Here is a 22,636-nt window from a genome sequence, read left to right as displayed (position 1 = left end):
CTAAATAAGCGTGTGAGATCAGAGCAGAGACACCCAAACAAATTGCAAATAAAATTATTAAGCCAGGAAAACACAGGTAATCAACAAAATATTCAAAAATAACGATTTCAATTTCTGAGAGAGTGGTGCATTGTGGTCAAGCCACCTTAAAGAGATATCCAGCCTGCTCTGTCTGGATTTGAATAGAAATGTCATTGCACAGGTATCTAGGACTCAACTGTAGCTGGAAGGTGTGTGGATGGGGAAGAAGATGAGGGCAGTAGTAGAGGAAGAACAACCTTTAATACATCTGCACATTACACATCATCAACAACATCCAGACATAAGATTTAGATCAGTGCTTCTCAAACCGGTTTTGCACTGGGACCCCAAACTTACCGTTTATTGTCATGATTAACAATGGCTATGAAGTTGTTCTTTGTCCATGCCCCTCATGATTGACCTTCGGGTCCCAACCCATGGGTGAAGAAACACAACTGTACAATTCATACAACGTCCTGTGATGTCTCCAACACCCAAGTCCTTCTATCGCCAGCTCCGGGGCTTGTTTTGTCATGTGGCCCAATTATAGTTTAATGGTTCCATCAATTGGTTGCAAAGATATCCTGGTGGATTATTCACAGAAATACACATTGACAGACAGGAGGCAAAAACACGCAAAACATATAGAAAACAAAATAAGAGCGCCATGTGTTCAAAACGTGATTGCTGAAGTTGCTTGATTTTGGACGGAGTGAATGTTTGGAGTGCAAATTCATGACCTCATCACACAGAGAGATGGAGATCTTTGGAATATCTCCTCCCTCCCAACCTTGAGACTTTTGTGAGTCTTCCTAGATGAATGGACAAGAATTGCAGTCAGAGGCTGTCTAGATGCAGTACTCCTCTGTTTCAGGCCTATTTAACAATCTTTCAGTGGAAGCAAATGTTTACCTCGATCTAAAATCCAAACATCTTCATCACTCAACATTACGCATTAAACACATTGTTGGGGCCATCTAGTTGTAAGCAACAGGGGACAGAGATAGGACAGTACAAAGCTTTTATGTATTTACACCATATTGCCCCATAGATTAAGTTATTTTCCTGTTTGGCCGTTGCATGATGGGAAATGGAGTTCCTCCACAGGACGCAGCTGATGGCACCTGGTGGTAAGGGAGCTACAATTTCAATGTGGCAAGCCTTGGTGTGGCCAGGCAGTTTAACATATAGCCTCCTCAATTCCCATCACTGGCCTAGCCGCTGATCACACGATGCATACGTCTGCAGAGCACCCAATAAGTCCTTGTAAGACACGTCTATATGTGAAGGCAGGGAACTGTAACAGACAAGAGAGGGAAGACTTTTAGGAGAAGGAAGACTTTTATCCACTTCAATATTGAGAGTAGCTTACAACATGGAACGTCTGGCCTTTAAACCACTTTCAACCTAGCATCCCTATGTGGGGTTGAAAGTGGTTATATAGATGACATTTTCCTAAATTGATAAACAAATAATAGCAGATATGTAATGTGACAATGACTGTGAGCTTATAGATTGGCAATTTTTGGTGGCAACACCTTCATATATAAAATATAAGTATAAGTATAAAATATAAAAAATAGGTCTTAAGTACTTAAGATCTAGGACACAGCATACCTAGTAGTGATGAGCGGGTCGACCCGTAACCCGCGGGACCCGCGGGTCAACCCGCGGCGCGGGTAGGTCGAGTCAGGATTTCAGAGAAAATTATGCGGGCTGAGGGTGAGCGGGTCAGCCGCTCTCCACGAAAAAAAAAAAAAAAAACCCTATTTTGACCAACATGCTTGTTTATTCAGCCCATGACAATGTTGTGCTACTGTAGACATGTAAAGGGACTTTGGGTACTTAAAAGAGCGCTATATAATATATATATATATTCCCACCGCGGGTCGCGGGGCGGGTTGAGCCATAGATTTATATATGGGTTCGCGGGGCGGGTTGAGGCGGGTCGCGTTCCGTCGCGGGTTGGGGCGGGGCGGGTCATGAAAAAACCCGACCCGCACATCACTAATACCTAGTGTTTCCTATTAAATCCATTCTTTACGTCAGAATTGAAAGCTGATGACAACTGTGACAAGACTATTCTAAAAAGTATTAAAGCACTTCTGCACTAAATATATATATTTTTAAAAACATTACTGTACAAACAGAGCCTCAAAGTTAATACTTTTTTAATGACAGCACAATACAACACACTAGCCTCCATGTGGACATGCACATCCCAAAGTACAGGAGGGAGCTCTTGGGTAAAAATACTTTTCAATTGCTCCAGCTCTCCCTGCACTGGGTCACATGTCAGAATGAAACTTACTTCTACTGCACATTGCCACACTGACCATTCACATGGTGGCTACTTTGCTCTTATGTCATACTTAGGCATGGATGGGTATGATGTAAGAGCAAAAAGGTCTCACACACACACACACACATTTCTTACATGAACTCGGTGAGCCTGATGTGCCAGGGGAGGAATCCCAGTGTGCTGTCCACTGAGCCAAACTTCACCACCAGCTCTGGGTCTGGGATATTCCTCGACTCTGAAAAGGAAGCAATATGATATATGATGATTTTGACATAACAGGAAAGGCTCTTTAGTACATGCATACTGTTCAAGTATTACAATGTCACAGAGTAAAACAAGCCATTATTATGGCATGTCCCTGCAAGTAGCTAGCCGTCTGACAGGGTGTGTGTGTGTGTGTGTGTGTGTGTGGGGCTAATCTCACAAACCGCAGGACCAATCAGCGCCAAACTAGGTAGTATAATTTATCCAAGCTCCACACTGGAGCCACACAATTTCTATGTGGATCCCTAGATCCACATTTTTCTACTTTCTGTTTATTTTTGTATTGGTCTAATTTTACTCTGTGAAGTGTTTTCTGCCCTTGAAATGTGTCATGCAAATAAAGTAACATCTGTGATCTGTAACTTTGTTTCTGTATCTAAATAAAACAGTAAGGGGTGATGGTGACATATCATCTGGCCTGACAGTCTTTCACACTGTTTGACATCATGTGCAGAAGTCACTTCTTTGATATTGTGTTGCTTGCTCCCTAATGGAGATTCACAACTTTGTTGAGATTCCCACTTATACTGTATATACTTGATTGACCGGGGTTCCCGAGGTGTCTCAAGTAAAGTAAGTAAGCCTTGCCGAGTGTGGCCATGTGGCCTATAGGGCCACATGGCCACTAGCGTGAGGAGGTGGCTTGATGTACAAGTAAATGGTACATTTATATAGTGCTTTTATCCAAAAGGGCTTTACATAGATTGTGCATTACATGTGCATTACATTCACACACCGATGGCAGAGGAAACCATGCAAGGCACCAACCTGCTCATCGGGAGCAAGTAGGGGTTCAGTGTCTTGCTCAAGGACACTTCGACACTAAAGGTCCTTACACACCGGGGCGATTTTTTTCATGCGAATAATACTATTTTTTAAAACCTTATAAAGTCAATGCAAGCTTCCACACCAGTTTCGCGGAGCGAAAAAAACGTCTTTTAATTATTCGGAACGAGTCCGAATTTTGCGCGTATTCGCCGGTGTGTAACCGCCTTAACTCTGGGGGAGCCACTAACTTGCGGTTCCCATCCGGCCGCTCTACCGGCCACTCTACCCCTGAGCCACTGCCGCCCAGTACAGTACAGTACAGTACAGTACAGTACAGTACAGTACAGTACAGTACAGTACAGTACAGTACAGTACAGTACAGTACAGTACAGTACAGTACAGTACAGTACAGTACATCCCCAGCCATGATGTACAAGTACACCCCCCCTGGACATAACTCTAGAATATCCTAGTGACATAACCCCAGTCCAACCCTTGATGCCGAGTGCCAAGCAGGGAGGCACTGGGTCCCATTTTTATAGTCTCTGGTATGACCCGGCCGAGGTCATCCCTCACTAATCTCTTTGCCCAGAATAGCCGATCTACAAGCTCACAACGCGATGCATTATGAGCTTGTACTGTAGATCGTCTATTTCTGTCAAATGTTCGCCTATTATGAGTCTGACATGCCCAGAAAAATGGTTCACATGGTTTACCACCAACCCGGTGCCGGATGGAGTGTCACTTATTCATTTCTCATTCATTGTCACATGGTGCTGGGTGAGGGTTGGCAGTGTGGGACATGCCCAGGCCAAAGTGCATGCCACACTGACCAGTGCTCACAGACACATATTCAGAGCAAAGAATATGACTCATTATCCAGCCTTCCTCTCTGGGATTCCCCATAAACCTGCTCCCAATGAGTCCCAACGGGGTGGGGGTTCTGTCTCTATCAGTTGTGCTAAAATAATTTTCAAAGATACAGTTTCTCTGAATTTCTGCTTCATTTTGATAGCACCAGTGAGAGAGAGACAGGAAAGGCGGACAGAGAGCAGTGGAATCACACAGAGTAAACAGTCCACCAGCCAGCCGGGAGTCACACCGAGGACACACTGAAGAAGACATTTTGCTCCGGGTCCCCCGAGTCAAAAAAAAAAATCAGGCTAATAATCTATCATTACACAACAAAAGGAAAACAAGTAAATTCTTTCACAGAGAGAACCCCTGAGATTTCATCAAATGCCCCCAGACTTTAGACAAACGGACACCGATTGTAAAGGAAAGTCTATCCCTCAATGTGTGCCAGAGGAGTACCGGTACATACAACTCTGAATGGGCAAGTCTTACTGGCAAAGTGATTATGATGCCTTAGAAACACACAAAGGGAATCCCGACGTCCCGGGGACATACAAATATGAATTTGGGACGCAAATTAATCTCCCCTGGGACACAGACGGGGCAAAGAGGATTTTTTGAGCCAACTGCACATATCAATGTCACTGCGCAAACGGTGCGCAAACTCACAGCACGAGACACAGTGACACTGAAAATAAATATCATATCATCATAATGCTTAAAAGTTGCCGCAAGCAGTGTTGATCATCCTTTTCAGGTAGAACTTAGTTGCAAACATGCTGCGCTATTTGAAAAGGGTAACACAGCAGAAAGGTGGAGAACAGACATACTGCCAATCTGGGAACTATAGCCTATTCAACAAGTTGAAAAGAGCTGATCTACAAGCTGTGGCTGAGACAAATCCGTCTACCTTGCCTTTCCATGGAAAATATTGCTGCGCTACATAAAGAGTAACATTATGGATATGATTTGGATTGTGACATTAAAGATAATGTTAAACAGAACGCAATATCGTTGCACCACACAGACACACGAGTTCCGTGCTGCGACGGCTTATTTACACCAATAATGGTCTTTTATCTAACTCTCAATAACAACAGGTCAGCTCGTCTCAAATAAATATCTCTGGCTGGCAATCAGATGTTTAGCCACAAATCACAGCATAAGAAATAGAAAGGATTTTCAAGCATATTTCACCAGCAATAATAATACATTAATGTATTAATTAAAAATATATAAAATGTTTTGGGACAGATACATTTATATTTTGGGTGGTGAAAAAAGTTAGTCTGGAGCCCTGGCGCGCACACACACACACACACACACGCCTACCTCTTAGTAGTGCATCTAGCATGGAGACATCGATGTCTTTGGAGCTCCTCTCTTTCTGTTCCACGGCACGACACAGCTGCTGGGCTGCTGCAACGATGCTCTGCTTCCCATCCGCTGGTGACAGAACCTTCACTACCGGCTGACAGGACAGCACTGAGGAACACAAACACACACATTACAATATATACCCGACTGATTCTTGTCTCTTTTCTTATACAACACTGTTTTAGACTTTCTCCTTTTAGCTCAGACAGTTTGCATGACACTCAGCTAAATGACTAAAAAGGGAGGCATATTTGAGATGAATCACCGACTATCCATTACTGAACCGAATTTACTGTCCAGCATGGAATTGACTTCCCTATCCATTACTGGGGGAAAAAAAAAAGAAAAAACAGCCACTGAATTGAAATCACTATCCATCACTGAACTGAATTCACTGTCCATCCATCACTTTATATCTATTTTCTGTAGTGGTCCTTGTCTTTGAAAATGTTATGAGTATTATAATAAGCACAGCTTGACTGACTCATTGCTGACTTAACTGCTCACACACGCACACGCTGATGAAGCTGCTACCAGCTTTATTGTTATCTGTTTGTGTACAATAAAACACATTGAACTTTATTCCTTACGAATCCACACTGGCTACATGTATTGTCCAACTGCCCGTAATCCTAACCCCTCCCTAAAATGGTCCTTGACGGGTGAGAGCCAGCAACATGTGATGTCCTCATTCAACTCAGTCCTAATGTCCCCCTCATATGGCCCTCAAACAGATAGAAGTACAAGAGCACACACTGCAGAAGAAAAACATTCCCGCCCACACTGTTGAACTTTAGACTTGCATGCACCTGACACACACTGTTGATGACTGGGAGCTTTTATGACTCGACCAGATGAATAAAGTTTTACCAAGATGTATCGGGATATAAGGCACAAAATTATACTTTGCTGGACCACTCTTTTGCTTGAGTAAGAAATTATGTATTTTCAACTGAAACTTTCTTTTTCAGTCAAGTCAAGTGAAAGTATATACTAATATTTAACTACATGCAACAACAACATTCATATTTGTAATCCAGTGATCTGTGTAAAAGGGTCAGAGAGAGTTACAAAAGCTACTTTATTTAACTGTTGTTTCAATATATAAATGAAATATACAGTTGAGTATTTTAAAGGCATTTCCACTTAGTAGATGTAATGAGACAGTTTGGGGGGGGGGGGGCATATGACATGATGAGCTACATTCAAACTCAAAGTCAATTTGTTTTGAGCAGGTCTACTCTAGACTCTGTACCTATACTGTGTGGGACAGATGCTGACTATTGAAGCAACAGAGCAACCCAGTTTAAATCACTTTTCTGTAGTTTTGCTTTATGCCACGGTCCCTTCTTGACATGCATGGATATTTTTAACCACTATTGGACTGATGAAGTCCAATGGGGGGAACAAAGGAAAGACTGCAAGGTATTTTGCCCTCTATACTGCCTGTATATCGTCTGACAAATTCCGTAGCTGAGGGACAATAGAGCTGTTCCGCTATCAGCGTTGAACAGATGGGCTGTAAGCAGACACTTCCTAGTCAGTGTATGACCGAATTCCATCTCCATTGGCCCAACCCTTCCCCTTATTAGTTATTTCACACCGACATGATGGTGTCATACAAGCAGCTACTGCGGAGTTTGTCTTCTCCCTCTGAAACGAGATGTTCAGGTCTAACCTGAGGCTGAGAGGAGTAGAGCTCTGTCTAAAGGGTATTCCAGCATGGGTGTTGCCACGCAGCCTACAAAAACAGTCGGAGAGAAAAGAAATGACTCTTTCACATCTGGCGGGTGTAAGTGGAGACCATAATGGACTTTGGGGTAGTTTCTGTCCCATTGTTACAAGTTCCAACATTTTCTGTTCTAACAACTGTTCTATGTTCTATCATGACACTCAAGCAAAACCCGTCTGTTGGGTATTGTTTGGGCGTGCAACCGTTGGGCAATGAATGAGTGATGATGCAACACATGGCAGAAGGGATGCTGTACCGTATTTCCATCCAGAACGTGCTGATGAACCAATTCTCCATCAAGAACTAGGCTATTATAGTGTGGACAGCTTGGTTATAGTATGTTGCCTCTTGAGGCATTTTGATTGTGTACATTATGTATAATGTATCACATTGTAGCCAAAATGAAAATAGCCTTCTCCTTTGCTTACTGGGGGAAACCAACAAACAGGTGGGATCAGAATTCTCACACACAAAAAGGCATGGAATACATACCTCTTAAACTCTGAAGGTATACAAATGGACTCATAAAAGGGTTAATTTTTACAGTTTCAGAGTTAAACTAACAAATGTTGCTGTGTACAGCCTGTCTTTGGGCACATTGTGAGATCTAGAAGAGCACTAGGCCTTACTGTGGGACAAAGAACACCAAAACCTACTGTATGCCCTTGTGTCTCTCCACTGTCCTCTCCTCCTTAAAATAATACTAAAAACATTATTGAGGCTAAACCGGGTGGAAAATAGTAGAAGGATGTCTTAGAAACCTGGGCGTTACTTTCAATGGTGACTTCAATCTGGAACAACATTGTAAAGAAGGATATTAAATCTAATTGTTATCATGAGAAACATTGCCAAAATCAAATATTTTCTGTCCATTTCTTATCTGAAAAGGTTGTTCATGCTTGCATTTCCTCACATCTTGACTACTGTAAGTCTCTGTACACCAGTCTTACCCCAAATTCTCTCCATTGTCTGCAAATGGTACAGAAAACTTCAGGTTGGCTTTCAACTGCCTCCAAATAATTTGACCCCATTTCTTCCATCCTAGCATCCCTAGATTGGCTTCCCATCTTTTATAATTGATTATAATCAAATTGTATTATTCATGTCTGGTCTGGCTCAGGTCTGGTCTAGCTCCGACCTACATTTGTGAACCACTTTGCTCCTATGAACAAAAGCGTAGCCTGAGCTCCTCAAGCAAAGCACTGCTCATCATTTCAAAGTTCAGGTTAATGCTCAATCCTCATAATTCTAATTTATTTACCATGTTTTCTTCTGTCTCTTCCGATGCTGTCGTCTACATGTGTATTTTATTACTTTATTTTGTAACGCTGCTTTTGCGAAGTGCCATACATTTAACGTTTATTTACAACGCCCATAATAATCCCATGAGGGATGGGCCACGAGGTGGCATGACACTTAAATAAAATAATTAATTAATTATTCATATTATTATTATTGTCCATCAAGATAGACACAGGACTTCGAATTTGAACTTTGGGAAATTCAGAACTGTGCTTCTATATGATACCCACACTAACCTCAACTCAGCAACCACTAGCCCAAAGGAAGAGAAAACGTTAACGCCGGACCTCACAGCAAAGACTTTTTCTTCCCACATCTACTATCAGAGGGTGCAGTCATCAAGCCAGTTGGCATGCTTTATGACAGATGTTGTGTAATACGATTGAATCAGACAATAAAAAATGTACTGGACCATCCCTACTGTTAGTCTTAAGCTGCATCTATGATTATGCAAAGGACAGTTACATGGGATACATTAGACGTAATGTCAGCTACTGTGCGGCCAGAGCGCAGCTTCTCCGAGTGAGTAGAGAAACTATCCTCAACCTGGAGGACCTCCACTTCCAAGTCCTGTGCCATCCTATGGCTGACTGCACGGAGGGGGGACCTACAGCGAAGACTAGGGTTGGGATCCGGAACCGGAGGAACCATAGGAACCGGATCCAACATCAACATCAAATCACATTTGGAACAGTTTACGGAACCCGTTTATCACACTGTCAGAGCTGGTATGTGGACTTCACGTCTGCTGTACAATTACAATACCAGTGGTTCTCAAACTAATTTTTCAAGGACCCCCATAACTCTGAGTGTACAAATGGAACCAAATGCACCCGTAAGGGTCCATTTGGTTCACTCTCAGTTACAGATCTGTGAGGGTCCATTTGGAACCCTATAGGAATCGTTAAATGGAACCGTTAAGGAATCGGACCGTTAAGAGGGAATCGTTAAAATCCTAAAGGATCCCATTCCCAACCCTAGTGAAGACGTAGAAAAGTGAAAATCAAATGGCATTACCTTGGTGCTGGTGCTTGTCATTCCCATTGCTGAGGAACTGCATATTATATTTAGAAGCCTCTAGGCCCAACAGGTCCTGTTGTTGCCTCTCTATCTCCTCCAGGAGGCGTGAGTTGTTCTTCTGGAAAACTCCTGGCAGAAGAGAGTTATTTTTACAAGAGGTATTTAGACATTTAGTTGACTGACATTTAGTTGCATCAAGAACTGAGCCTGGAAGCTCTGGGGCCTGTCCGTTATCAATGGTCAGTAATAACCACTGAGCCACCTACTTGTCCCCTTGAGTCAAAATCACACTTCTTCATGGGTGTAAACTGTAAACAGGTATTGTGAATGACAGTCCTTGAAAATGTGTGGAGAAGACTGTTTGGTAGGTGTGTGTTTTTGTGAGAGATTATGGTAAAAAAATAAAATAATACACTTTATGTCCTGTTTGGAGAGGTTCTGGGTTAGGGGCTAATATGTCAATATTACATCAATACCATACATATCGTCTGGGAGTTTGGATATAGTAATATTGTTATATGGCATAAATGTTGTCTTTTCCTGGTTTTGAAGACAGCATTTATAGTCATTTTACTAACTTACCTAACTTACCAAGTCATCCTAACAATCAAAAAAATAAAATAGATATTAGAGTTTGTCCAAAATCACCCATATAATGCTACCATAACCAGGGGGAAAAAAAAGCTTTGTTTTTAAATGATCATATAGTCTATGTATTGTGAAAAAAATGTGTGCATGCAAATATCCTTAGATGTACATTTATATGTAAAAGTATGAGTACATTATCAGGATTTATTATCCTAGTATCTAATCTTTACCAGACACAACAGCGTGTCTGGTATTGTTACCAATCGAGATAGTGTGGCTGGTATATGTTTTCACATTGTTAGTCACTCAGTCTCTGTGTGTTTATGTCTATAGATAGAATTTGTCATTGCGATAGAATCATGACCGTGCAAGATGCGGTCACAAATCTTTACAGGTGTGTGTAGTGAATGATGGTTTACCCATCGCCCCCGCCTCTCCTTCACTGGAATGAATTAAGCATTTTCAGTATTGTGTGGATACTCGACTTGTACAAACGAGGAAATACGCCAACAAAACATAAATATAATATGTCAATACTAACATAGGTTAAAGTTGACATAAGTCTGGCACATTTCACCTGTTTCACCAAACTCTCATGTTATGTGTTCCATTGCACCATCTGATAGATAACTATTTTGGTAGATTTGACTGTTACTAGCCAATAAAGCAGGTTGTGAGTGTGTGAGAGAGGATGAGAATAGAAACACTGGCCCTGATGTGGCCTAGGATCAAATCCTGCCAGAGAGCCTCCCTTTCTCTCCCTAAGTGATTGTGATTCTAAGACGTGGTTCAAATAAGCCAAATCAGGTCTATTATTTTTTATCAGTAATTGTATTGTTGACTAATCTCTGTAAGAAATAAGGGCCCAGTTCCACAAACATAGCACAGGTCTAAGCTTATGCAGCTATGGAGAAATGAATATTAGAAGCTTAATAACGGGTCCGAGACACACAATGTGAAACAAATTACCCTTGTTAGTCATATTGTAAAGAGGAACTACTGTCATGTTACTTAAATGTCCCAGTCAGTAAATGTGTGTCGAGCCTTGAACTGGGGCAATCTCAATGTCAAATACAGCCTGAAACAACAATAGTTAAGATAACCTTACCATGATGCTATTGTAATGAAGGGCAAATGGGTAGCTTTCAAGAATCAAGAAGAATCCAGAAACAGCAAAATGTTGGTGTGACATGGTCCATAAGATTGTGCAACAACAGCAATAAAATAAAGCAATACTTTAAGACAAGTGAAGAAGCTAACAGTGAAAGGGTCGTTCTTGGCAGGATCCACATGCAGCTGTGAATTACAGATATTTGTGAGGAAATCTATTTGCAGTAAATCACTGTGAATTGGGTGAATGGGTCATGCCGACATAGGGCTTCAAAAACCAAACACAAGTATTTCGATATGCAGTCAGTGCATGAGTTGCCAAAATCAGAGGTATAACTTTAGCCAGTGCTGGGTCATTCAGCAATAAACCAGACACAATTTAGCCTGCCAGTCAGTGGGAACGTTAGACATGAGCGCCATAATTGTACACGTATTGAAGAGGAGGACCCTGGGCTAAGAAGCAGATACACAGTCAAATCCCCAGAATTAATGTATCAATTTGTAACTGACAGTGTGCAGTCCATTTAGGTTCCATTACAATTCACAATCTCCGAGTTAAATCAACACCAACGAAGGCTGTACTGTGTATGGTCTGGGCAAAGCCATGATTCGGGTTATTAATTTAGAAATGTAGATACAAATAGATGTAACTAGCTATTTTCAGTGCAAGACCACTTCTTGTAAATAGAACAACCCCTGCTGCCTTCCAGAAAAACAAGAAGCTGGAGCACATGATCGTGCAGGAGGGAGGGAGGGGTGTATTTCATATACATTAATTAAAACCATAATAATAACGCTCACCTTGGCTATCATACACACTGACATACGATATGCCGACAGCCATGCACCAGACCAGGAGGTTGGCGATGTCCGTGTAGCTCAGCTCCTCCTCGGCTATCAACAAGCCGAGGTGCAGCGGCAGCTTCTCCAGAGCCTTGCCGTCGGCGGCGCACCGAGTGAGGCGGCGGCCGTCCGCCGAGCGCTGCTTCCCCTGGCCGCCGGACGCCGCCGGGGTGAGCTTCTTGTAGTGGTCCGGGAACCCGGCCAGTGCGATGGGCATGAGGAGAGCCGCCACCGCCCGCCTCCACCACGGCGTAGTTGGCGCGTTCCAGTTTCGAAGCCGCAGTCGGAACCAAGTGACCACTGTCCTGTGGAGGTGGAGGAATACGTGCAACACCCGCCACACCAGCTCGTAGATGAGCGCCATGATGAGTGAACTACCGTCCGTTCTCCCCACCCTCTTTTCCTCGGTAAAGAGTGTCAAAGGATAGCGGGTTAGAAGTCGCACCAGAGCCACATGTCACTTCGGTAGTAAGTTGTGACGCATACATACGCAGGCTAATATACTTTAAAGGTTTGAGCCATTTAGCTTCGCTGCCAAGTTCCATCTCCTCAGTCCCCCGGCTGCCATCTTCATTCATCTGACTGGCAGCAACCCTTCACCTCTGAACCCTTGCAGGGTTGCCAGATTGTGTGAGAGAAATAAGCAACGTGGAAAACAAGCGTCAAAAGCCAAAAGTCGGTTGTAATAAGCGGACATGGCAACTCTGCTCTGAACCCGGTGCGTGGTGATTACACGGAGCTCGCTGATTAGACGAGACAGTGGTGACGCATGTGCCAAAAATAGCCGATCTACAGGCCCATGGCGCATAGCGAGGCGACGCCTCGTAGGCTTGTAGATCAGCTATTTTTGGTGCGCGACTCCGTAGTACAACGAATTATATAATATCAGGCTGTAGCAGTGACGTTGTGTTCTTATGTCGCCCTCTAGTGTGTATATGATTGCATACCATCATGTTCCATTATCTATAAGCACGTAGTGGAATTAGTGACAGTAGTAGTAGCTACTTTCCCCTATCTATCAATTAACATCAATCAAATATATTCATATAAAAAAACAGTTATGTGTTTTATTGAATGCTTAAAGCAAGCACACAGTTGCTCATATTAACGCGCCTGACCGCAGTAATGCATTAGACCAAAATACATTACATTTTATGCAATCTCTATGCAGGACTGATTTTTGTTTTATTTATTAATTATAAATTATGAATATCACCATCATCTGAAATAATATTTTGTATGCATTCAAATCTGTAACGGGATACAAAAACACTGAAATAACTCAAATTATGCAGTGAATATCATGATATAATGATGTCTGTTGCATCAGAATATACCAGAAGAAAATAATTCACAAAGACAATGCATCCCGTTTTAAATGGTGCTTTTATTGCAATGTGTTGCATTCTCACATTCATGGATGTTATAGATTTGTTAGTCAAAGCATCATTTCTTCAAGGTCAGCATCCTCACCTTGGAAAAAAGCAGAGGGACCAAATGCACGAGGTGTCAGTGTTTTTGAGTGTAGTCGGAGAAGTGTGTGTAAACTTTTAAAAACTAATCCCAGTTTGAGCAGCCACGTACATATGAATGAACATACCTCCAAAATATGGACAAATGACTTTTTCAGTAGATGCAAAAAAAAAAAGAAAGAAAAAAAAAGTTTGTTTCTTTAACCAGCAAACAAAGAGTTTTGTGTTTGTTTTATCAGCCTACAGGGCTCTCATTCCCTGCAGGGACTGGACCCGGCCTGAGACTGATTGTCTACGACATTCCTAAGATCCACACACCTGAACAGAGGCGAGAGACAGAGACAGACAGAGAAAGAGCGAGAGGGAGAGAGAACATAACATGCATAAAAGTCTCCCACATGAACATCATTCATATTGTCCCGTTATAGCTGCTCCAAATTGGTGCCTCTTTAAAAAGAAACTTTACAAAGTGTAATATACAAAACTGGACAAAAACGAGTAAAATGTATAATATATATTTATTTATATTAATTTGTACAGGGGAGAAAGTGGAACCTTGGTCTTTTTTTTTCTCTCAAGCTCTCCAGAGGAAGCATAATTGCCCAACCCTAAAACACAAAGGGGTGAGATACTGTAATAAGCCTTCTTTATCATCACTGTACCACATCCAACCTCAATTCCAATAAGGCAGCACATACAAATACTTGACAAATATTGGATCAGGGACCCGATTGCTCCAGTAACTCACACACATAAAGTTGGGAAGAGTTAAAATACCTGCATTAGGAATGAGTGGGGATTAGGCCTACTACTAAACATGTAGGCCTATGGATATACTGCGCACCAATACCACTGATGAATTAACCACTGCTGGTTAACTACCACTGCTGACAAATTTAGTAGTGCTTCAGTATTTCTCAACTGGCTTAGTACTGGGACCCATATTTGTCAATGACCGTGCAGTAAGGAACCAATAGATCAATTTACACTTGAATACTTGTTTTCGAATTCCATCAAAGCATATCAAGACAAATGTTTGTGTTCCCCAAGACTGCAGTTGAGAAATGCTGTTTTAGAAGAGTGAAATACATAACATAATATGAATATATTATATTCAACTGCCAATCATTGCCAACGACATCCCATCTATTTTTGCTGTTGAATTCATCCATGGAAATGATATCAGCTTCAAATAGCATCGTGCTAGCAGTCACTTAATTCTGTGGATTTCACCGATTACAGACTGGTATTGGTGCACTGCTGTATATTTAGCAATAGGCAGCACATGATTATGACAGTGTGAGATGACAACTAGGTTAGTATGTTGTCATTTCAATCAGTGCACAAAGTGTTGTTAGATAGCAGAAGCACAGTCTCGACTAGCCAGACAGATGCGAGTGAGCGTCCACCTTAGTTTAAGGGAAAACACGCCGAGGGGTATTATATGGAAGAGGAGATGGATCGCAGAGACCTAGTGGTCATAGACGGAACAGAGTGGAGCGTGGGCCATTAAAGCAGAGCTAAGTAGGAATGTTCAAACGCTAAAGCTGCAGGACATTTAAAGTACAACTAAACCCAAATCTAAGTGAAGTCTCACATCTAATGCTGAAAAGCAGGGTACTGAATTGGTGATCTGCTATTGGCTGGGTTTGGTGTCAGGTGTTGCCACACTCTGTGGGCAGACATCGCCTAGCATCAAACCCAGCCGGTAGTAGACAGCCAGTCTGTACCCTGCTTTTCACCTTTAGTATAAGTCTTCACACAGATTTGAGTTTGGAGTTTTGTTGCACTTAAAGGTGAAGCTTAGTGTGTACTAAACAAGGGGAGAAAGGAGACGTGGAGGTCACCTGAAGAAGATAGGCATAGTTTTTATACTGAGAATCAGCTGGCAGAGACAGAGAGACGAAGAGAGAGGGAGAGATCATTTCATTACATAGAAGTTAAAGCATGTACAATTTCTCAATCATCAACTTGGATGTATGATATCCCTTACAACCGAGTTCTTTGTAAGAAGACCCTTTCAATTCAAGGACTTCTCATGAAAGTAACACAAATGACTAGTTTACTTTCTTTGTACATTCAGGGGATATCTTTTCTCTATCTCCAAATTGGGATCCGATTCAAACAGTAGACTTCTGATGGCCTCTTTCCTCCAGTAAATTCAATATAAAGTGCAAAACTAGATTGTATTTGCAAATTCCTGGAATAATTTTGATTAATATTGTACATATGTAAAAAAGTCATGTAAAATACAGTAAACTTGTTTTTTTTCTATAAAGATAAGAAAGTCCTTGTTAACAAGGCCATTATCATTAAACAGTAAAGGAGCAATCTTCTCTGCAGAAAATATATACAAGAGGCACCTCAAATTTGGTAAAAAGTATTCACCTAATGAAAAGAACTGAACTTTCTCACAATAATTTTCATATGTGAGATTGATAGTTGAGAGAAGTCAAAAGATTATCAAGAACCCAAATCTAAAGTCAATGATGGGGAAAATGGACGATCCCATCTCCGGGAGTTTTTTTTTTATTATTAATGATTTTGTAAAAAGAAATGTAACAATTAACTACAACTAACTTGACTATGAAATTACTGATTTTCGATTCAAGTCCTGGGATTTACTGAGCCAAATCCATGTGAAGAAATGCTTTTTTTTAGTAAGGTGCATAGCTAGCTGTTGCAAGGTTTTTCTTCCTGCAAATACTGATGCCACTTCGGGCTCAAAGGAGCAGTTTTGTGTTTCACTATGGGAGTGACTGGCAATGGGGGGAATGGGAGGGGATATCTAAATGAAACTTTGGGATCGACTATGTAATACAATATGATATTGTTGATAGGCCACTTGTCAGGGGAGGTTACAAGACTAAAGTATTTAGGACATACAAATGCACAGCATCAACGCATAGACTTATTTGAAGAGTGATTAATAAGCTACATCAGGAAAATTTAGGGATTGGGTACCATGAACTCTTTCAAATACAACTGAAAGGGCCGCTACATTATGTCTTGTCCAATGATGATGAGGCTTGCATATGATCTACAAACATACTGAAGCTTTGGTCATTTACTTTTGACAAATGCAAAAAAAAAAAAGGCTACATCAGTCAGTGAAAGAAAAAACTCAAGAAAAATAATAAACAGAAAGCCAGAACATTACAACCCAGCCAGGCAATGCTTCTCCAGAAAACCAAGGCTCCACTCTCCCAAGATCTGCTTTTAAACTTTTTTTTTTAACTTTTTTAATACAACAGAGAAAATTAAATAATATGGCCTTTTTCTGTCTGTTTTAAATTAACCCGTACAAAAAGCCAGTCCACACTGCTTCTCTCTCAGTAAAATCACATTCAGCAGTCGTCGCTTACAAAAAAACAAAAAACACAAAACCATTCTCTGGCATTTAAAGAGTTAGAACTGAACACCCACAGTTTGGCTGTGCAGGGTCGAGAAAGTAGAAAGAACTAGAGAGCAGAAAAAAAACAAGGACATCTTCGAGAGTTTTCCATCTTAGAGAGAACGCCAGATATACAGTATTAATCACGTACACACATACACACTCGCTGATAGTCATATACATACATACATCAGAGAAATAGAACATAAAATAAAATTAAAAAAATAGAAAAAATAAAACATGATGGAGGCAAGTAGTTATTTTACCACAAACTTGGAGCACTAAGTTTTTTTGTCGATTCTGAACAAATACATATTCACATTTGTCTGTTATATACATTATGGTAACATCTTGAACCAATGTTAAAAAATATTTATTCTTGTACCTGTTAACTGTAGTGAGGAGGAACTGTCTTTGCCAACTACCGGCTCTTGCATAAAAATAACGTCTAAATGGTTACATGTGCATCGTTTTGTATTTGGCATGTATTCATCACACGATCAGTTCTGACGAAGAGTTGCTGAACATCTGCGTTTTAACAGGGTTGTACAGGCGACTATATATATATATACAGGAATGCCTATTCCAACGGTGAAGAGAGGGAGGTGGAGGGAGGGTATATTACAATATGCATGAAAAGAAACAACTAATCTTTTCAAACAAACAAAATAAAAAAATAACACTTAAGTGAGTGAGTGAGGCGGAATCATCGGTTAGAGTAGATAAACGTACACACAGGCCTACGCTGAAAGTGTCCTTCCAAAATACATTCTGTCCTTTTTCGCGTTGCTTCTGTGTCTTTTTTGAGGTGTCGATATATTTACAAACAGACCAAACAGTGGCGCAGGACTGTCTGACCCTGAAGCCTCATTTATACTTTGTCGTACGACGACGTGTTGTGAGCTTCTAGAACAGCTATTTTCAGCGAGCGACATTGTCGTACGATGGAGTATAAATTAAACATCACACCGCTCTTTCAGCTAGGAAAAGAAAAGATCAGAAAGAGCTCTTAATTCTGTCCGTTATGAGGGTTCAATTAATAGCATACTGAGGTAATGAAAAGGTGCTCTAACGTCTCAACTATTGATTATATATATATTGACAATTCTCTAATCATAAATATGTACAAAAGGAGTTATAAAAATAAGTGCAACTGCAATGCAACACTCGAATGACCTTAAAACTGACATCAGCGATGATCGGTATAGCGTTACCAATGGATCTGCTTGAGTTGTAAAGGAACTGCATGAAAAAGAGGATTTCTGTTTTTAAGGGTCAAATTTCAAAGCAAGTTGTGGGGTGGACTGTTCATGGGCCACTGTTTGGGTACAAAGTGCACGCACACAAGCACACACACACACACATACACACATACACACGCACACCCCTGTACACAAAGTGGTTCTCAAATCACACAACAGTTGAGGAGTTGGCTGGTATATTTCCTAAGGTAAGGGGGCTTAGCAGGCAGGATGTTGATTTTGTGTACTGTCCCTCCTGAATTTGGGTGAAGTCGCACACTTTGTGAAATACCTTGGTTCAAACAGACCAACGTGGACTGAACAGCCAATTATTCCATCAATAGCTATTTTTCCATCCATTTTCTCCAGTCTATTTTCAGTGGACTTTTCAAACTTCGCTACATTGGAGAACATCTCTGCCAGAAAAAAATGAAATTGTCCTTCAAAGGGTTGAGTAGTACTGCTGGGCAAATTGACAGCGGAAACACTGTTGCATTGTGATTCATCTGACAGCAATAAATAGGTGCCTTTGTTTGCATCCATTCATCACTTATAGAAGTGAGTGGAATTACCGTTTTGCGATACTATGGAAGATCAACGAAATGTTCCATTTCTATTCAGCCGTTGTAATGCAGTATATTGTAATTTGCATAAAATACTTGGATGGAGATCTAGCTACTAAAGCCTTAAGGTATAATTTGAGCCCTGTATCAGTAGATACCAAAGAAACAAACAATCAAACCAAAAACAAAACAAAACTAACATTTCATCTCTTCATATGCATCAAAATATTAGTGTACAGTATAGTATATTCATTTGGGAGTGGGGGCCCATTGCAAATGCAACAATAGCCTACTTTGCAACCAAGGTCTGGTCAGGGGTTTGTATTCCTTCTGTTTACTATGCGTATAACATAATTCACACATTTTATTTTGCATGTTAAGGTGTGTTGTTGCCGAGGGACACAGTGTCTGACTGGGGAACAGTAGTCATAGAAGCACTCAAATGGGAAATTAGTGTGTGGTCAAGTGGAGTGATAGCACTGGGGTACGACATGTGGAGCGAGAAAAAAAAAGGAAAAAAATCTTAAAAGTCCTCAATTATTTGCCCGGGGCACAATCTGGGATCTCCTGCTGAAACAGATTTTTGGAGGTGATGTGAAAAGCGACAATGTCTAAGACTTCATCACCTTTCTTTTCTTCAGGATCACTCCATGAAGTTTTTAGAACTTCTAACAATGGTAAAATATCAACAGTACCTTTTTTTTTTTTTACTTCTATGACTAAAAGCTCTACACAATAAAATCCTCAGTGTTACTTTATTTTGTACACTCAAGAGTTAACTCATTAATGACAAAGAACTATTAAGAGGGAGAGAATTGAATTGGTTGATTTAAAAAAAAAATGTAAAGGAAATTATAAAATTCCACTCCGGACATTAATGGCTTAAATTAACACTGAGGATTTTACAGTGGACTTGAACATTTTGTTGTGATTATAATTATGACTTACGTGGCATGACAAAAAAGTTTTTAAACATTATAGAGAAACATTGCAGTGGTCTGAATTAGTCTGAACTAGGCTTAAGACTAAAGTACCCAAAGGTCATGGTAATGGACTCCCTCTCATTATATAATTTTATACAAAGTATGTTCTTTAATTTAACCACATGAACCCAAGTGTCCCTATTTTGGGGCAAACATTCGGCAAACATTGCCGATCTACAAACTCGTGTAGATTGGCTATTGTCGGCGAAGACATGTGGAGTAGAGTGAAAAAAAGGAGCGGACCTATTATAGAGCCCTGAGGACCCCGGTCGGGTAAGTATATATGCTTTAAGTGGTTGAAGAAGATTAAATAAGGGGGGCATAACTAAGGTGACCATGAAGAATAGTTCAGCGAACCACGCCACTTTAATGGGATATATCAGTTTATCGTTTAGAACACCTCTTTGTCCTCTCAGAATTCCTTTGTTGAAGCTATATGTTGTGCGATGAACGACCCCGTTCCCGATTTGTTTTGCAGTTCATTTGATTGGGGGGGGGGGGGGTAGCTATTTCAAAATCAATCGCTTAACAATTGTTACTCAGATATTTTTTTCACATTTTAGAAGATGGAATAATTTCCTCCTCCACAACAACAATTTGCACTATTACATTATGATGCCAAACATCAACGTTTAAACAGAAATTTAAAAAAAGAAAACATAACCGGAGCTAAGATTATTTGGATCAGATCTCAACTTTGAATAAAAAAAACAAACCTGGATTGAATCACACTATATATAGTTTGAGTTTTTCTGCTGTGAGACATCTTTCAACGAACATTTCTTTGAAGAGGAAAAGCAGTTAGAAAAATCTTTGTCCTTCGGTGCTGTACAATACTACCCGCCTTGCATGATGCACATGGCAAACAACACTGATAGGCCAGGAGCGAGGAAGTTGGAACGAGAGAAAGAGAAAGAGGGGGGGGGGGGGGAAGAGGGAGAGAGAAAAAGGGAAAAAAAGAGAGAGCCTGACAAGGCTCTATATTCACAGCTGCTGAGGTGAGGGGTAAAAATGTGAAGGACAGACAGTTTTAATAATCATAACAGTCTATTTCTTTTTTTATAACTCTGAAAAAAACCTCCTCCCAGCAGAGAGGTACACAAGTTCCAAACTGAGCAGCATCCGGTCTGTCTCCCATCCATCCATCTGTCCATCCAGCCATCCAGCTGTCCAACCATCCTGTCTGTTAACGAAGCTTGTTCCGATGATGATGGTGTTGATGATGATGATGATAATGATGATGGTGGTGGTGGTGGTGGTGGTGGTGAGAACAGAACATTTAAAAATTAAAAAACAAACAAAATAATTCCCGAAAAAGATTTAAAAAAATAAAAATCCCAAAATAGAATAAGTAGAAGTTGAGCTTGGGGAAACTACAACTTCCATCAGGCACTGCAGCGTGGAGAGAAAGAAAGAACAAAACAGAGAGAAAGAGAGAGACAGTCAGTCCCAGATCCAGCTGAAACTGAGCTTCTATCCCACAATGCCACACAGGTCTGAATCGTTATATTCCAACATTGCAGAGAGAGAGAAGGAAGTAGGAAAAACCAACAAAAAAGGCAACCATACTCTCTCTACGACACTCCCACGCACAGAAAAACTAAACAAAATAAAAACCAAACCAAATAAAAATAAAAATAGAAACCCAACTGGGCTCAGCTGTATATGCTCCCATGATGCACGGCTGCTTTGAAATCCCAGTGGAACGAACGGTTCCGGTCCCGGATCAACAACAAGGACGACGGCGGCGACTTGATGAATCTGGACGACGTTTCACGGTTGATTCTCTTTCTCAGGTGGCGTTGGCGGGGCATGGAGTCAAGAAGCAGAGGAAGAAGAAGATAGGTAGGTAACCAGGAATGAGCAGCGAGACAACACTGTCTTCTTTGATAGGCTGAGGCAGACAAAGACAGGTTGTCGGACAGATTCTAGACAGACAGGTGGGTTTGAAAAACAAAAACAGCGAAAAAAACGAAACAAAATTAAACAAAAAACGCACTGCTGCCATCGCTTCTGACTCCCGTGTAAGTTCGCCTGTAGTAGTTTAGGCTGCACGACGCCACTTGACAGCCAGGCCTGTCAGAGCCCGTCTTCCGTCCGTCCGTCCAGCCGTCTGTCCTTCCGTCCGTCCGTCCCAAATCCAAATGTGCGATAGAAAGACCTGTTGGTCTGGAGCGGCAGCCAATCCAATCCTCCTGATGATAACGGAGCAGTAGCAATAGCCAGAAGAAGTACAACGAGGAAGAAGAGGAGGAGGAAGGAGAGTGGGGGTGGGGGTCGGGCAGGTAGGTGGCATCACTCGGTGAGCAGCTGTTGGAGGAGACTCTTCTGCTGAGCCTGGCTGTTCTGGGCGCCGCCTTGGGGGCCCCCTGCGGGACCCTTCTGGGCACCACAGCCCGCTATGGAGCCCTGCTGGCTCAGGTAGGCGTCGCCACCGCCGACCAGGTTCACCGTGCACTGGACGTCCGCGAACACCTGGACCTGCTGCAACTGACGGAGCCAGGGAGGGAGAGAGAAAGAGGCAACGTTACTGGTGGAGAAGCAAGGCTGGGCTAACTGAGGAGAAATGGTCCGTGGTGCACTGATTAGGTTCAGGGTTCAATTTGCTAAAGAAACTGGGGGGGGGGGGGAATGGGGAGACACATTTTCTTAAACACTTCAGCCCTTACTTCGTTGTACTTTAAAAAAGATGATTTTGTTTTTGAATTTGTCCAAAATAGGGACACCAGGTTTTATGTGGTTAAAATACATTTATTAAATTGTGATATTATCAAACATAAATATCAAACAATACATTATAA

General features: G+C 41.4%; 2 protein-coding genes across 2 annotated transcripts in view; both read right to left on the bottom strand.

Annotated features, from left to right (window-relative positions):
- Positions 1-260: 260 nt before the first annotated feature.
- nus1 (NUS1 dehydrodolichyl diphosphate synthase subunit) lies at positions 261-12,784 on the bottom strand. The gene is made up of 5 exons (XM_080452621.1): positions 12,141-12,784; positions 9,639-9,770; positions 5,543-5,695; positions 2,459-2,558; positions 261-1,318 (listed from the first exon to the last, which is right to left on the bottom strand). The coding sequence occupies exons 1-5, from the start codon at positions 12,544-12,546 to the stop codon at positions 1,228-1,230; spliced, it is 882 nt and encodes a 293-aa protein (XP_080308747.1). The 5' UTR covers positions 12,547-12,784; the 3' UTR covers positions 261-1,227.
- A 765-nt stretch (positions 12,785-13,549) lies between these two features.
- LOC308103785 (nuclear receptor coactivator 1-like) overlaps positions 13,550-22,636 on the bottom strand; it is a 39,067-nt gene continuing 29,980 nt past the window's right edge. The window contains exon 18 of the mRNA XM_080453952.1: positions 13,550-22,325. Within this exon, the coding sequence (XP_080310078.1) occupies positions 22,131-22,325 (195 nt within the window). The 3' untranslated portion in view covers positions 13,550-22,130. The remainder of the gene's footprint in view (positions 22,326-22,636) is intronic.

The sequence above is a fragment of the Gymnoscopelus braueri genome, assembly GCF_963280865.1.
Source record: "Gymnoscopelus braueri genome assembly, chromosome: 16".
Lineage (NCBI taxonomy): Eukaryota > Metazoa > Chordata > Actinopteri > Myctophiformes > Myctophidae > Gymnoscopelus > Gymnoscopelus braueri.
This window is presented reverse-complemented; position numbering and strand designations above follow the sequence as displayed.